At 40.5% G+C, this 14,492-nt stretch overlaps 2 protein-coding genes across 7 annotated transcripts in view; both read right to left on the reverse strand.

Moving 5' to 3' along the window:
* BRF1 (BRF1 general transcription factor IIIB subunit) overlaps positions 1-14,492 on the reverse strand; it is a 230,619-nt gene that overhangs the window by 162,679 nt on the left and 53,448 nt on the right. For all 6 annotated transcript variants that reach the window (XR_013346443.1, XM_077819492.1, XM_077819489.1 and 3 more), the window contains one exon: positions 10,381-10,554. Coding sequence is in view for 5 of the 6 variants with exons in the window: in XM_077819492.1 (XP_077675618.1) it covers positions 10,381-10,554 (174 nt within the window). In the remaining variant the exon portion in view is untranslated. The remainder of the gene's footprint in view (positions 1-10,380; positions 10,555-14,492) is intronic.
* The window catches only part of ZBTB1 (zinc finger and BTB domain containing 1), a 300,777-nt gene that overhangs the window by 115,420 nt on the left and 170,865 nt on the right, over positions 1-14,492 (reverse strand). The gene's annotated exons all lie outside the window — the stretch shown is intronic.

Consider the following 14,492-nt stretch of genomic DNA (forward strand, 5'->3'; position numbering starts at 1 on the left):
CTACTAGCCAGGATGAAATACCTATCCTGCCACACACTCCAAACCCACACCTTACTCCCTTTTATTTTAAAGAATGTGCAGTTGTACTATATTGCTCATTTTCTGTTTAATAAAATTTTAATATGTAACTTACTATGTCTTTCTTGCTGTTTATCCCTTTTCTCTCCACTTTCCTATAATATATAAACCATGGCTTATATTTTCTTGCACTGTGTTCTATGTCTGTTTCCTCTACATTCTCTCCCTCTTTCATTCTTTACATTTTCTGCTCTATCTCCTTCTCCCTCTCTCAAATCTCTCATCTCTATCTGAGAGAGAGAGATTTAGGAGAGACACCGGATAACCAGATGAGTAACTGGAGGAATAACGGTCAAGAGCTGAAAATCTAAGTTCCCCACTAGTGCTAGGACAACGGAGCTGGGATTCTGGTCAGGCTGCTGTTCCTGAACCCTGCTTGAGGGCTCCATGTTTTGTGGCTTCCCCACAAACATTCCATTTCCTCTGGCTCCTGCAAGAAGCAGCAGCATGGCAGTGTCTGTGTCTGTGTCCTTACTGTATGTTCCATTCTATGCATCCGATGAAGTGGGCTGTAGCCCACGAAAACTTATGCTCTAATAAATTTGTTAATCTCTAAGGTGCCACAAGTACTCCTGTTCTTTTTGCGGATACAGACTACTCTGTATGGCTGCTACACTGAAACTCTCTATATGCTTTGCTCCTTCCACACTAGAACCTACTGTCTGCTTTGTGGGTGGCAATTAGTGGGGGGGAACAGGTTTCTCTAATTCACCTTTACTCCAACCTCTATTTTAGGGTCCTCCTCTCCAGTGATTTGCTTCATTGCCCAATTCCCTTCTCAGCTTTTCAAAGTTGCAGCAGAGTGAAATTGACCAGATGCTCAATTTCGCTGATGCCCATAGGGTTTCCAATAGCAGTAGTCTAAACTGAGACAGACTAGATACCTTCATTCTGCTTTATCTTGGAAAGACAACAAACAGAAGCTGAGACATGGATCCCGCTGTCTAAGACAGGCCGTGTCTACGCTACAGGGGCTGTACCGGCATAGCTATGGTGCCGTAAGCACGCAAGGATAACCCCATAGTGTATGCTGACCAAAGGGGTTTTTCCATCTGTGTAGGAACACCACCAGCCTGAGTGACAGTAGCTAGGTCAACAGAAGCACTCTTCCATTGACCTAGCTGTGTCTCCACTGGAGATTAGGTCAGCAAAGCTACATCGCTATGGGGTGTACATTTTTCACACCCCTGAGCATTCTATCTATGTCAACCTAAATTTTAAGTGGAGACCAGGCCTAGGAAACCAACACTGCATCATATGAGTCCAACAGAAAAGCATAGAAAGCACCATCATTTCACAACAGCAGTAGCTGGCTGCGGGGCTGCAGACCACAACTCCAAGAAAAAGATATCTGTTCTAACCTCGAGGTAGCTAACATGAGGTAAAAGCCTAATGAAGACAATGCAGTCTGTAGTTCTTACACAAGTTAGCACGTCAGGGTAGCCATAAGCTCCTCCATAGTTTTTAACTCAAACAGCCTACCTCTATGAAAACTACAAACTGCCTTGTCTTCTCTAGGATTTTACCACATTAGTTAACTCAAGTTAAGAGTACACATTTTTTCCTTAGTGACAAGGCCGAAACTACTGCCCAAGGGCACAGAAGAAAAAAGGAAAAATAGTATAAAATAGGTGAAGGAGAGAAAGTTTCCTCTCAAGTTCAGGAAGATGAGATAGAGTCAATGTTTGGATTTCTGTTTTGTACGTGATACAAGGCTTACATGTTTCAGATATCTCCTACATTCCCATGTCATCTTGCTGAAAGTTATTCTTCTCTGATAAGGAATTTTTTCCTTCACATTATAAGTTTATCACATGGAGAAAACAAATTTTGTGTAGTCTTGAGACACACTATATACATATAAGATTATTCCTTTAGCGCAATAAAAGATCTGATTTTTCACTCTTGTTAAGACAATTGTGCCTATTCCGAATGTGCTTTCCAATATTAATACACAGTACGTGGCGATATAAAATGCATGTATCCAAAGTGCACCACACCTTCCTTAATCCAAAGTGAAGCTCAGAGCCACTCTGATTTTTCCTCAATGTTTGTGCATAATAGGCTTAATTTTATTTAAAAGGATGACAGGACAGAAAAGAAGCAGGATACATCTCAATTTTAATTAGTAGCCGCTTAGATTAAACTTTATTCTCACTAATGTTTTGATACTTTCTACGATAATTCTATGTGTAGCTCCCGGAACTGGAAATATATTTTAAATTTAATGAATTCACTTACAACTGACCTAGGAAGGTGAAAGTTCTACAATTCATATTTTATCCCGAAGTGTTTAAAAGGTTTACAAGCTTGAATAATATGCGTAATACACAAAATTCAAAGCACATATCACTTTGGTTAAATGTTTCAATATATTATTCTAATCAGAAAGCCAAAATAGAAAAGGCTATACAAACAGTCTGCTGCAAAAGTTCTGTTGCATAGGAAATCAAAATTCTGATAATTTTTTCAATTCATTTCCCAAACTGTTGAAACTAGGCACAATGCAGAGGTCATTCCTTTGCTCTCCACAAAAGAGGGACACTTGCCACATTTTTCTCCCATCATGTGTGCTTACTGGAACTAAACTGACTAAGACTCAAAGGAGAGTTTTTATTTGTCTTCTAAAAAGGACACAGATGTGCAAAGAAGAAAAACAGATAGTGAAAAGGCTCCACTTGCAAGAATACTTGGCATGAAATTACAAAAACACTAAAATAATAATTTAATAGTGTTGCCAACAGAATTTCTGGATGCAATCTGTTATGCAAACAGTTCCTAGTAACAATCCTCTGAAGAAATCAAATTGCTGTCAGAAAGGTACTCTTGCAAATCTTCTAGACTTCATACTTCATAAAAATATATTACTTAAAGGAACGCATTAGGATATAAAAAAATCAATATTTAGACCTCTTTCAAGCTTTGCTGAAAGTGTTTGCAACTTTTTAGCTTAAGTCTTAGTGAACTGCTATAATAAATACAATATTTTTCTTTTATTAATTTAGAAACTTAAATAATGTTCTTATTGCATTCCAGTCTGATTTCTTCATTATTAATATGGAATGGTTCTAATTGCAGGTACATCAATGACATGTAGTACTCAGATTTTCCTAAACAAATCTGAACGTTGGATAATATTGCTCCTATGTTATGTTCTGGGGGGTTTTTTTGGTTGGGTGTTTTTGTTTTTTTTTTTGAGGAATATGAAAATGTGCTGGGAAAAAACATTCAGATAAGACTTAGGAAAACAATGAAAGTAGAAGCATTCTGTTAGATGATGACTAGCTAAAACAGTATTGCTGATTAAAGCAGAAGTGCTTTGTGTTTCTGGAGCCACCAATTACAACTATGGTACAATATTTAAATATGTTAATGGGTGTTACTACAATGGATTTTACTGCTCCTGTTCTATATGATTTCATATTATATAAAACAGTTAACAGTGTGAATTTGTCTTCAGAACTAATTCTCTCTCTATTAAAGAGATTAATGATATTTTCTCATATCAGCTCAGTACACTGCCTGTTATTAAGTACTGTTATCCCCGGGATAACCCTGGGAGTTAGAGATTTAGCTGTTGCTAACAATAAGACCACCTAATCATTTACTTTTTAACATAAAATTTAAGATTTCTAAATATTTAAAAGTATAGTGAACTATATTTTAACACCCTGGCAAGGATCTATTTAAAGCCTACAGATATTAAAAATAAATCTAGAGCCTAATTATCAGATGTGCTGAACAGCCACTGAATTCAGTAGGTGTTGTGGGTACTCGGCAATCCTGAAAATCAGGCTTTTAATTAATCTGCAAGGACATGCTGTATCTCATTCTTGGAACGCAAGCTGTTTTTTTTGTTTGTTTGTACAGTGCCCTGCACAACAGTGACTTGAACTCTCTCTAACTACACACTAACACAATACAAATAAATAATACCACCGCAGTTGTGCTGTGGTGTGAATCCACAGCAGCTACAGAGACTTCAGTGAAGCTACTCTAGATTTTCCGTGGTGCACCAGAGAGCATAATCTGCTCCTTTGTTTGTTGTATTTCCTCTTTACCAATCCAGGAACTGTAGAGTTATTTTGTTCTTTGCTGGCAGAAAAAAAAAGACTAACCATTGATAAGACTTATGTACACCAAATCCCTTGGTAACAAAGTCTATGTTTCTCAGCAGTAGTCACGCCAGTAAACACCAATACTGTACTAGGAAAAGAACTGTTCACAGACCAAAAACCCTGCAACTGCATCCTGCACCCATAAAATGAAAAACAAACAGTTTTGGAATGAAGTTACAAGAAAGGATTAATTTGACCCTCGCTCCCCAGTATCTTCAACAAGTGGGGGAAAGCAAAAACCAAAACACAAAGCCAGATAAATCTGATCTCTCTGACAGGGCATTCACCGCTATTGTTTTCCCTTAATCTGCTGCAGATATTTTGTTCAATACCACATGATGGAAAGTTCACATTTTCAGCCACCCGGATGCCACCATACTGCCAAAAAAACCTTGGCCCAATTCTGTACCACTGGAGTCAATGACAATTTTGCCACTGGGATGGGAGCAGGGCCCAGTCCAAATTTGGACCCTATATTGCCAGTGCCAGTAATTTCAAAAGTTTCTATCCTGAGTTAATGACAATTTAGCAGTGCAACAGCCTTCTGATATGTATAATTTTTTTAAACAAAATATTAGTACTTTTTAAAAACAAATTTTTCCTGCCTCTTTGAAAACTATTAACTCTAGAGATCAGCATCCTTATGTGAATGTCCAGGATCCTGTACCACACATCCTAAATTGGTCAGTTACTAGTACTGCACTTGCAGCAGCTTTTCCCTCCCCTTTTGATTTGACCAATGACACCAGAACATCATCCATAACTGGCAGGTAGCACAAAGCTTTGAACAGGGAGATCGCAATCTGACATTACAGCCTATGACAAACTTGTTTCCCTTTTAATTTTTTTAAGGCATAGAAGTCTAATAAATTTATGACCCAAAATAATGGAAAGCTGAAACCACCCTTGAAACAACACAACCTGTAAGAATTATTGTCCCACTGTAGCATAATAATCCACAAGGGAAAACATTTTCAAGGGACAAATCTCTTAATTAGAGGGCCTGAGGGCCAAAACCTCCCAAGTGCTGAACACTTCTGTGAATATCTTCCTCCACATTGAAGGAGCGAGCAAATTTCATGACTTCATGCTGTATCGATCTCTATACAGCTCAAGACAATACAATTTTGGGTTTACACTCCAGAGGGGGTGTGCACCTGAGTGCCTGGCAATTCCCTGAGCTGTCTTCCCACACCGAGCTGATTGCAGACTCTGTGTGATTCTACAGCTGGATGTGTCTCTACCTGTGTGCGCACGTGCGCACAGCAGGACAGGGTAAGGGAGTCCAGGCCTGTGGAACAGGCGGGCTCAGGGGGGCCCAGTAGATCAGGTGGCACCATGGAAGGGGGGTCCAATCCATCACAGTGTGTCTACACTTATAACGCAACAGTAGCGCCACAATAGTGCTTTGGTATAGACACTACCTACGCTGACGGGAAGTGTTTTCCCATAGGCTTAGGTAATCCACCTCCCCGAGAAGCTGTAGCTAGGTCAACAGAAGAATTTTTCCGTAGACTTAGTACTGTCTACACCTGGGGTTAGGTTGGCATTGCTACATCTCTTATGGGTAGGGATTTTTCACCCCGAGAGATGCAGCTATGCCACTGTAAGTTCCCAGTGTAGTTCAGCCCTGTGTCAGAGTTCTCACTACAGGCAGCCAGAACTGGGGCAGGGCAGACATTGTCCTGTCTGGTCCCATGGAACTTAACAGAAAAAGTGACCAGAACCAGAAGACGCAGAACCCTCCCGCTCCTATTGATCTATGCTACCAGGGAGCAAATTGGGGGCCAGAGCTGCAAAAAAATATGGGACCTCCGTAAGGATAGGCTTGGGGTCACTTTATTGTGGTGGGGAAAATCCCACCCCCAATCCACCTCAACAGGACAACACGGGCAACTCCACAAGAGAATTCTTGCAGAGATTCCCCATTAAGTCACCTCGTATGGTTAAAAGCTGCAGGAAAAGATAATGTGGGCCATATTTACGATTCTATAAAAGACTGGGATTTGTCTGTAACAAAGGACACGTTTTTCTCAAGAAAACTAATTGAATTTTAAAAATTGGAAGAGACATTTTAAAAACAAAAAGAACACCGCCACTTTATGTATCATTCACCCTACAAAAATTATTCATAAAACAGGAGGGTGGATAGTAGGGTTGGGAAATATTAAACAAAACATTGCATCATTCGCAAAAGCTTTCATGTACAACAAAAAGGATTACTGACTAAATGAAAATATCCCTTGATTAAAGCGAATTAATATTCCACCTGGAAAATACTATGCAAGCCTCTTTGTTTTTGAATGACCTCTGGGCCAAGTACAGATCACAGACTAACCAGTAAGTCAATCGAAAACCAAGTCTCACTCTTCCAAAGCTCTCTCTCGGGAACTCTAGCTAAACAGTTAAAAAGCTCTGTTTCCATTCAACCCAATATGTAGGGGTGGAAAAGCTTTTCAAAACATTAAAGAGAAACAAGTGAGGTCTGTTACCATTCCAAGAAGCAAATTAAGGTCTAAATTCTGAGATTGTCAAGCACCTGCAACTTCCATTAAAGTCAGTGGTGCTGGCTGTGCTCAGCACCCCTCAGTGTTTGGCTCTAATGGTAGGATAACCAGTTTTACCAGAATTCGCTGCTTTGGAACTTTTAAAACCATTACTGCCTTTTTGTATATTTGTTATGTTATGTCTTTATAGCTCACAGCAATAGTATAAATACATTTTAGAGGGCTATTATAATACATGTTCCTGCAAGCAGTTCATCTGAATGCTGCTGAAGTACCAGGTTTAAATAATAACTGGCAAGCCACTTTTCCTTTACAAATATTAGTATGGAGAAGGAATAATGTTAAAAAAATATTTAATAAAGGGCCATAATTGCTGTATTGAAGGTTTGCATATCCAGTGAGAAAAGAAATTAAAACAGTGAAAAATGGAACAATGAATCAAAGTGATCTGGGATAATCTTACCCATTTTGATAAATTCATCCAGGAGCTAAAAAGAATAGTTTTAGTTTGGATTATTTCAAGTGGCATAGATTTGTTTGCTAAATTGTTCTTAAAAACTGCATCATACTACGTGAAACTAAAAGTTACTCTAATTAATTAACTAAATAATAAAGGAAAATTAAACGCATGGCATTCCAAAGAGAACAACAACTTTATTTTATCTGTTTCTGACTGGAATCTAGTTAGCTATAACTCACATTGTACCATTAGATCTGGCCTGAATTTTCCTAAAAGGTCATCCCATAGCCTGGCTGATGACATATTTGTACATAGATGACAAGTATATTATAGAAGAGGTAAGCTAATAAGTAGGCCATAAAACACGCACACACTCTCTTCCACCAACTTAAACCTAACATAGCCAAACTGAATTCTTCCTTTCCTCCCAAACTGACCCCACTCCCACAATGCTATAACTGCTGACAACACCAACATCCACCCTGCCACCCAGACCCATAATTTGGTCCAGATTCCATCTCCCCTGACCATCACATCCAGGCTTTGTTCAAATCTTTGTTTCTTCCTCCTAATACTTCTAAGACGCCACCTTCCTTGTGAAGGGGATGTTCCACTCACATGCTGGGAAAGGCTTAATATGAGGCCAATTAACCAGCCTGCAAAGTCTGGCGGGTGGGGCAGGCCTAATTAGAAATAAAGCCCAGGGCTTGTTTCCATAAAAAGCTGAGTGAATCCATTTGAGGGAAGGAGATCTAGAGGAGAGGAGGTAGAGAGTTCCCGTTCTCTGGGAAGCAGTATGTAAGAAGACTGAGAAGGATAGTACAGGCTACTGCCCAGGCAAGCTGACAGGCTACTGCCCAGGTAAGCTGCAGGCCTAAGTGGAGCCAGGGGCCCTGATGCGCTGTAGCCTGCCTGTACCCCTGAGTAAGGGAAGGAGGATTCCAGTCTCTGGGCTATGGGATTGATGGAGGCACAGAAGCCTCTACTTAGGTAGGAAGACAGTATATAGTAGCAGAGGCATGCCTATGATGAGATGGTTGCTCACTGAACCTATCCGGAATGAAGGCTTGGTTAGTATCTATTTCTGTAAATGACTCTGTGGGACAGAGCTCTGCAAAGGGACCTGTCTGGAAAGCCAGGACACTCCTATGGCCGGAGTAGGCCAAAGGACAGTGAGGGAAACTGAGGCAAAGGCTGCTGCAACACCACAGCCAGCCAGGAAGAGGAGTGTTGGGGTGACAACTTTGCCACCCCCTCACATCTCAAACATTGTAACTTGCTCCCATCTAGTCTATCTAGCCCTCCCACAATCCCTCCACTTCTATATATGAAATTCAAGCTTCTCGGCCTGACCTTCTGAACCATTAACAGCTTTTCTACTTCCTATATATCCGTTCTATCCTCTCACCTCCTGCCCTCTCCACACCACTAATGACACTAGCCTCATATGCCCACTTGTCCACAGTCTTCAGCCAAGATATTCCATAATGACTAGTGATTTTGTGTGCCCAACTTCAAGATGGGTGTCCAACAATTTATTTTAAAAAAAAAATAATAATTTAAAAATACCCCTTTACGGTGTCTGAAGTTGGGTAGACAAAAATTGGGGCACCCAGTCATCCATCATTTTGAAAAACTTGCCTGGGTGCTTTCTTCCATGCTGTTCCTTATCAATAGAATGTCCTCCAAATTAATCCTGAATAAATCTCTTCTTCTATGACTATACAAAATTGGCAATTTGACAATGGAAAGATTAAATACAATTTGAAACCAACAATCTGTCAAGGGGGGGGGGGGGGATCTAAAATGGTATATAAATGTTGCATGTTTTGATGGTACCCCCTCTTCCCTCAGCCATCACACTTTGCCTGTCTGTGTGGGACTGTGTATTTTTCACCCCCGAGTGTGTATCTTTACTTTGCTTTAGTACATTGCCCTCTCCTGCTCCCTTCATCTGCTTCTTGGTCCTCCTAGAGTAAAGCTTTTGGGGGCATGGCTGCCTCTTATTATGCGTTTATACTGTGCCAGACACAGAGTGCGCGTTATCTAAAGTGGGACCACAAATATGACAGATGAAGAATAATCTACACCACCCTTAAATGGACGTAATCTCAGAATTGGCAATATATGTATTTATGCCTTTCCAAGCTGCATTACAAACTTTCAAATGTTCAAGTTTCAAAACAAAAGGTTAGATACGGGCCCGGGGCAGGCGGAGGGATGGTTAATTTTATGTCCGGTACTAGACTTTATTCTCAACTGCAAGTTGCTGTTTTTGAAACAAAAGAAGCTAATGACTCGGCAAAAGGCAGACATTTTATACCCCAGAACCTGAACTCATTCTTTCAAAGCAGACCGTTCAGATCTGTAGAGTTTTTCAGTACTGTTGAACTCTTAGTATCACTTTAGTTACTCAATGAATGTTTACATAACAGATTTAAAAAACACCACATGGATAAATGAGTCATATGGCCACACACACTACCACCTCTGAGGATCCAGATGTCATGGTAACCACAAGAGGAAAGAGAGAGAGAAGCTTGTGACGTTCAAGTAAAAAGATTGAGTTTGTCAGTAGGGGCTTATTCACCCTAGTGTTTTATAGTGGACTAACACATTGGAAGTTATCTTAATTTAAAGAAAAAAAGGAGAGATGAATTTAGGTATTTGTGAAGTGTCAATTACTGCAGTATATTTTGCATGCGTACAAATGGAAACACTTTCAAGATGGATGTTTTAAACTTAGCTAATTTTTGTTTTGTTTTCAAGTGCACTCATCAACGGTTACATAGACAGCTACAGCACTCAGCACTACAACATGCTTGCTTATCGCAACCATACTATTAACAATATTTTGTACTTTTTAAGATACCACACTACGATCAAGAAAAAAGTTAGCGTCATTAGGTAGTTTCACTCCACAACTGTAAAATATCACTTTTTCAAATGTCAGAAGGCTGAGACAACACTTGCAACATTTTAATGAATGCTGGCTTTAAACTGATAGTACTGAGTCAAATTGGGACCCAAAGTTTAAGGTTTTTTAATATGAAATTTTTAACATACCTAAGTGTAACAGGATGTTTAACTTTCTGAAAGTGAAATTTTATTAACATCACAGGAACAGCGATTTTTCAAGTTTTCGAACACCTGATGTGTTTTACCTACAGATCCAAAAAAATAACAACGTTCGTTTTGCTCAAAAGCGAAAGGATACGAGGTGTTCCTTCTGTCCTACACACCAAGTAGAGACATGCAGCAATTACATGGGTCATCTTTCTCCCACGGGTTAAGTGCTTGCTCACCGCCATCTTGAAAAAGTTAAAGGCAGTATCAAGACAATGCTGGTTGAGTTGCAACTGGTTTCCCAAGTGATGAATCTGACGTTTCCCTAAGAAAAGAGAGAAAACTCTTAAAACAATTTTGTAATTAATCCACTTTTTAACAAAGGCTCAAACTTCAGAAAAACTCTGCTTAGCAATTCAAATTACTTGGCATTTTGTTGCAGAAGAATGTCTTTCTTTTAATAAAATAAAGAAAGACTAAGGCTGCATATAATATAGTAAGTTATTTTCAACACAGAACAATTTCTTAGATCATATAGCTCCATGGAGATTATGCCCTACGTTTTCAAATGTGTCCGCTATTTTTGGGCACTCCATTTGAGACATTAGACTGATTTTCAGAGGGGGCCCAGCATCCCACTGAAGTCAACCAGCATTTTGGTACTCAGCACCTCGGGGGGGGGGGGGGGGGGGGGAGGATCAGGGCCTAGGTCTCAATTTGTGCAGAATTGAGGCAACCACATTAGTAAACATCAAAACCGTAGGTCCATCCTTCTTCGTTTGGATGAGATAGCATCCAAAGTGTGTTAGACACTTTTCCAAACAGAGGAAGATTTGTCCCAAAGAGCTGGAATCTGGCACTTGATCAGCTTCAGAGATGAAGTTCTAAAAAAAATCTTATTGTGGTACACAACTTTAATTGCAAAAAAATTATACACTTTGTGGCAAATCACCCAAAACTGATGAAATATGTAGTTCTCTTAACAACACACCAAAGCCATAAGGAAAGGAGCTTATGTCAAAGCTTATTCATGGTTGTCACTGATAGGGCAGAACTTCCTTCCTCTGAACATATTCAGAGAACAGGCTTCATTTAAGGTTTAGCTGCCAAACTATGTTGATTCAGGAAAACAAATGTACATCTCTTCTAAGGTGAAGGCACTTTAGATGAGTCATGACAGGAAGTGGCACAGCTGCTAAGACAGCCATGAAAAGCAAGGTCTAGCCCTCTCTCAAAGCTCTAGCTATGGGAAACCATGCTAAGAAGGGAATGTGAGGCTGACTTGGTGGAAAAGATGGGAAAAGTCATGACGAAAAGCATTGGGTTCACTAACATAATCAATGGGTCAGACAGTAACACGAAAAACCACACTTTAGTTCAGTACACCAGACAGATGTTTCCACTACATGTTCTTACAGGAAACATGCATCCATTAATTTCACAGAGATATTACAAACTTATAAGCATATTTTATGAGGTGAGTGTAAAGTTTGCCACAGGGCTTATCCACAGTTTTTTCAATTAAGGCAATACAACAGTGACAACATAATTGTCACAAAACTAACATATCTGTAATTCTTTACTTTGTGGCACCTACTAATCAGGCCCTTCATACATAAGCACCACTAACCATATGTTAAGGGCGATGCATAGTATCTGAAAAACCTTTAAGTAAACAAGAAAATTCTGACTTGGTTCCTGTAAAGACACTCACTGAAATCTAACTATGGTTCAGTGTAACTCATCCCAAGCAGAAAGTTGCACATAAACAGAGAAAAACAGAACTATGTCAACTTCACCTATGCACCAATAGGAGTTATGTACACTCATCAGCCCATAACTGCTCTGGGCAATTATGCCTCACCCCATTTCTGTATTAGACAGGAAGCAAAACAGGTTTCATCTCCAAAGTTTTTTCAGGTATGTATTATATAAGCTATTGGGAGCTGATCCAAAGCCAACTGAAGTTAATAGGAGTTTTTCCAAGAATTTCAGGTCCTTGGTAGCCAAAATATTTCAAATATAGTCTTCTCCCAAAATTAATTTACTGGCTTACATCTCCTCTCTTCCCCTTCATTGTGTTTTCTCCATAGCCTGCACCCTTCCAACAAAACGTCCTCTATTTGTACCAGAGACTTCTCATTCCTCCTTGTTTCCATCTTGCCCTTTTATTCAGGGATCTGCATTAAACTCCTCTCATTCTACAAGCCCATCATATCAACAACCTTACTTGTGTCTAAGAATTGTATACGACTCCCTCTGAAAAACACTGACGCCTGCAGAAGTCCCAAGAGACAATTACTTAGGTGCTCCTTTTCCCCAGGAGCTGAGTGCAATGACTCTACGGAGCTCCACACCCAGGTTGATACTGGGGCAATTAGGAAATAAAAAAATAAATATTGGAGAACCAACTAAATTGTCAAATAATAATATTGTTAATTAAGGAAATGCAGCAACTGTACAAAAGTGTGTTTGGAGTGTGCATAAGACGCTCACTGATCTGGAAAAACAACCCATTTGGGAAAGATGATCTTTTACTAAGCACTCTATTCAATAATCTTTGTGGGTCTAGTGGAAGATTTAATTCTATGTACTAGCATTTCTTCAGCTTGCTTTTGCACATTTTGTTGGTAGTGCACAACACAGAAAAGTAAGATGCTAGAGCAAGAATACTGTAGCACTGCAATCCACCATCAAAAGGACCAATTTCACTCAATGTAGGAAACCTAGAACAAGGAAGAGAATCTTGGAGAGTGGCTACAATGCTTTATGCTGGAGATGTCCTTGCCCCCACCTATAGCACTGGAGGTGGAAGTGTTCTTCTGTTTACATTGTGACCAAGCTCTCAAAGATGTGTATTAACATTTTGCAATCAGTTTCCTATTTCCTTATAGGAAACGAGAGAAGTCATCTTCAATGAAAAACAAAACACCATAAACCCACAGAAGTAGTAAATTCCATTTTCCCCAGTAAACCTAGTATGAGGCTGATATAATTTAAAACAGTGTGGGAACATGAGTGTTTCTGGTTGGATTTATCAATAGCGAAAAGTTCACAGTTACCACCAAGTAGGTAAAAACTTTCAGACTCTCCATCTAACTTGCTCTTCATTTCAAAGAGGTGGCTTGACGTTTTCTTGGCCTCACTATTTACATGCAAGGACTCTGCCACCTCATGTAATAAGTTAGTTCACCCTTGCCCTTTAATGCCACTTCTTTGGACAGGTTTCAGAGTAACAGCCGTGTTAGTCTGTATTCGCAAAAAGAAAAGGAGTACTTGTGGCACCTTAGAGACTAACCAATTTATTTGAGCATAAGCTTTCGTGAGCTACAGCTCTGAAGTGAGCTGTAGCTCACGAAAGCTTATGCTCAAATAAATTGGTTAGTCTCTAAGGTGCCACAAGTACTCCTTTTCTTTTTACTTCTTTAGACAGTATTTCCCAAAATACTAACTGCCAAATCCAACAGCTTTAATGGTAGGAAAGTAAACTAAAATCACACAGAAATTGTGCCCATTCTCTACCCAGGTCTTTAAATCATAACAATCACACTGATCAATGCAGATCTTTCTTTCGCTTTCTGTTCAGGTTGTGCCCTATAGCGATGTGATGACTCACCAGTGCGCACCTCCAGCTGGTTGTCTTGGAATTACCTCTTTTCCAGCTTTCAGAGTGCCCTCTTCAGGCTGGTGGCTTGCCTGCCACTGACATCCATGTGCCTCTCGGACCCTGGTGCCCTTTACCCTGGGGTTCTGCCCCAGAAGTACTCCCATACTGTGAGTCTCCCCTCCCACAGGAACCCCCAACCCTCTAAACCCACCTTGCCTCAGTGGCTACTGCCAGTCATCATCCAGCCCCCTTTCCCTGGGGCCGACTGCAATCTGTAATGGCCACTCATCACTGGCAAGCGGTTAGGACCAGCTGCCTCTGCCTGTTCCCAGGCTGCCCCTCTGCAGCCCCAGTACCTTTCTGGGCCTTTACCAAGGCCTGCAGCCTGGGGGTTTACCAGGCTGGAGCTCCCCAGCTCCCTTTGCCCTTCCCTGGCACTGCTCCACTCTGCTCTAGGTACCTTGCTCCCAAGCAGCTAGCCCTTCCCACTCCAGGGCTAGAGTGACACTCCTCCAGCTTCTGGCCCACAGCCCTCTTATAAGGGCCAGCTGGGCCCTGATTAAGCCAGTCATACCTGTGGTCAGCTTCCCCCAGCTGTTCCTAATCCTTTCCACTGCTGCAGCCCTCTCCAGGGCTGCTTTTAACCCCTTCAGAGC

Source organism: Eretmochelys imbricata, chromosome 6 (genome assembly GCF_965152235.1).
Source record: "Eretmochelys imbricata isolate rEreImb1 chromosome 6, rEreImb1.hap1, whole genome shotgun sequence".
In the NCBI taxonomy this organism is placed as follows: domain Eukaryota; kingdom Metazoa; phylum Chordata; order Testudines; family Cheloniidae; genus Eretmochelys; species Eretmochelys imbricata.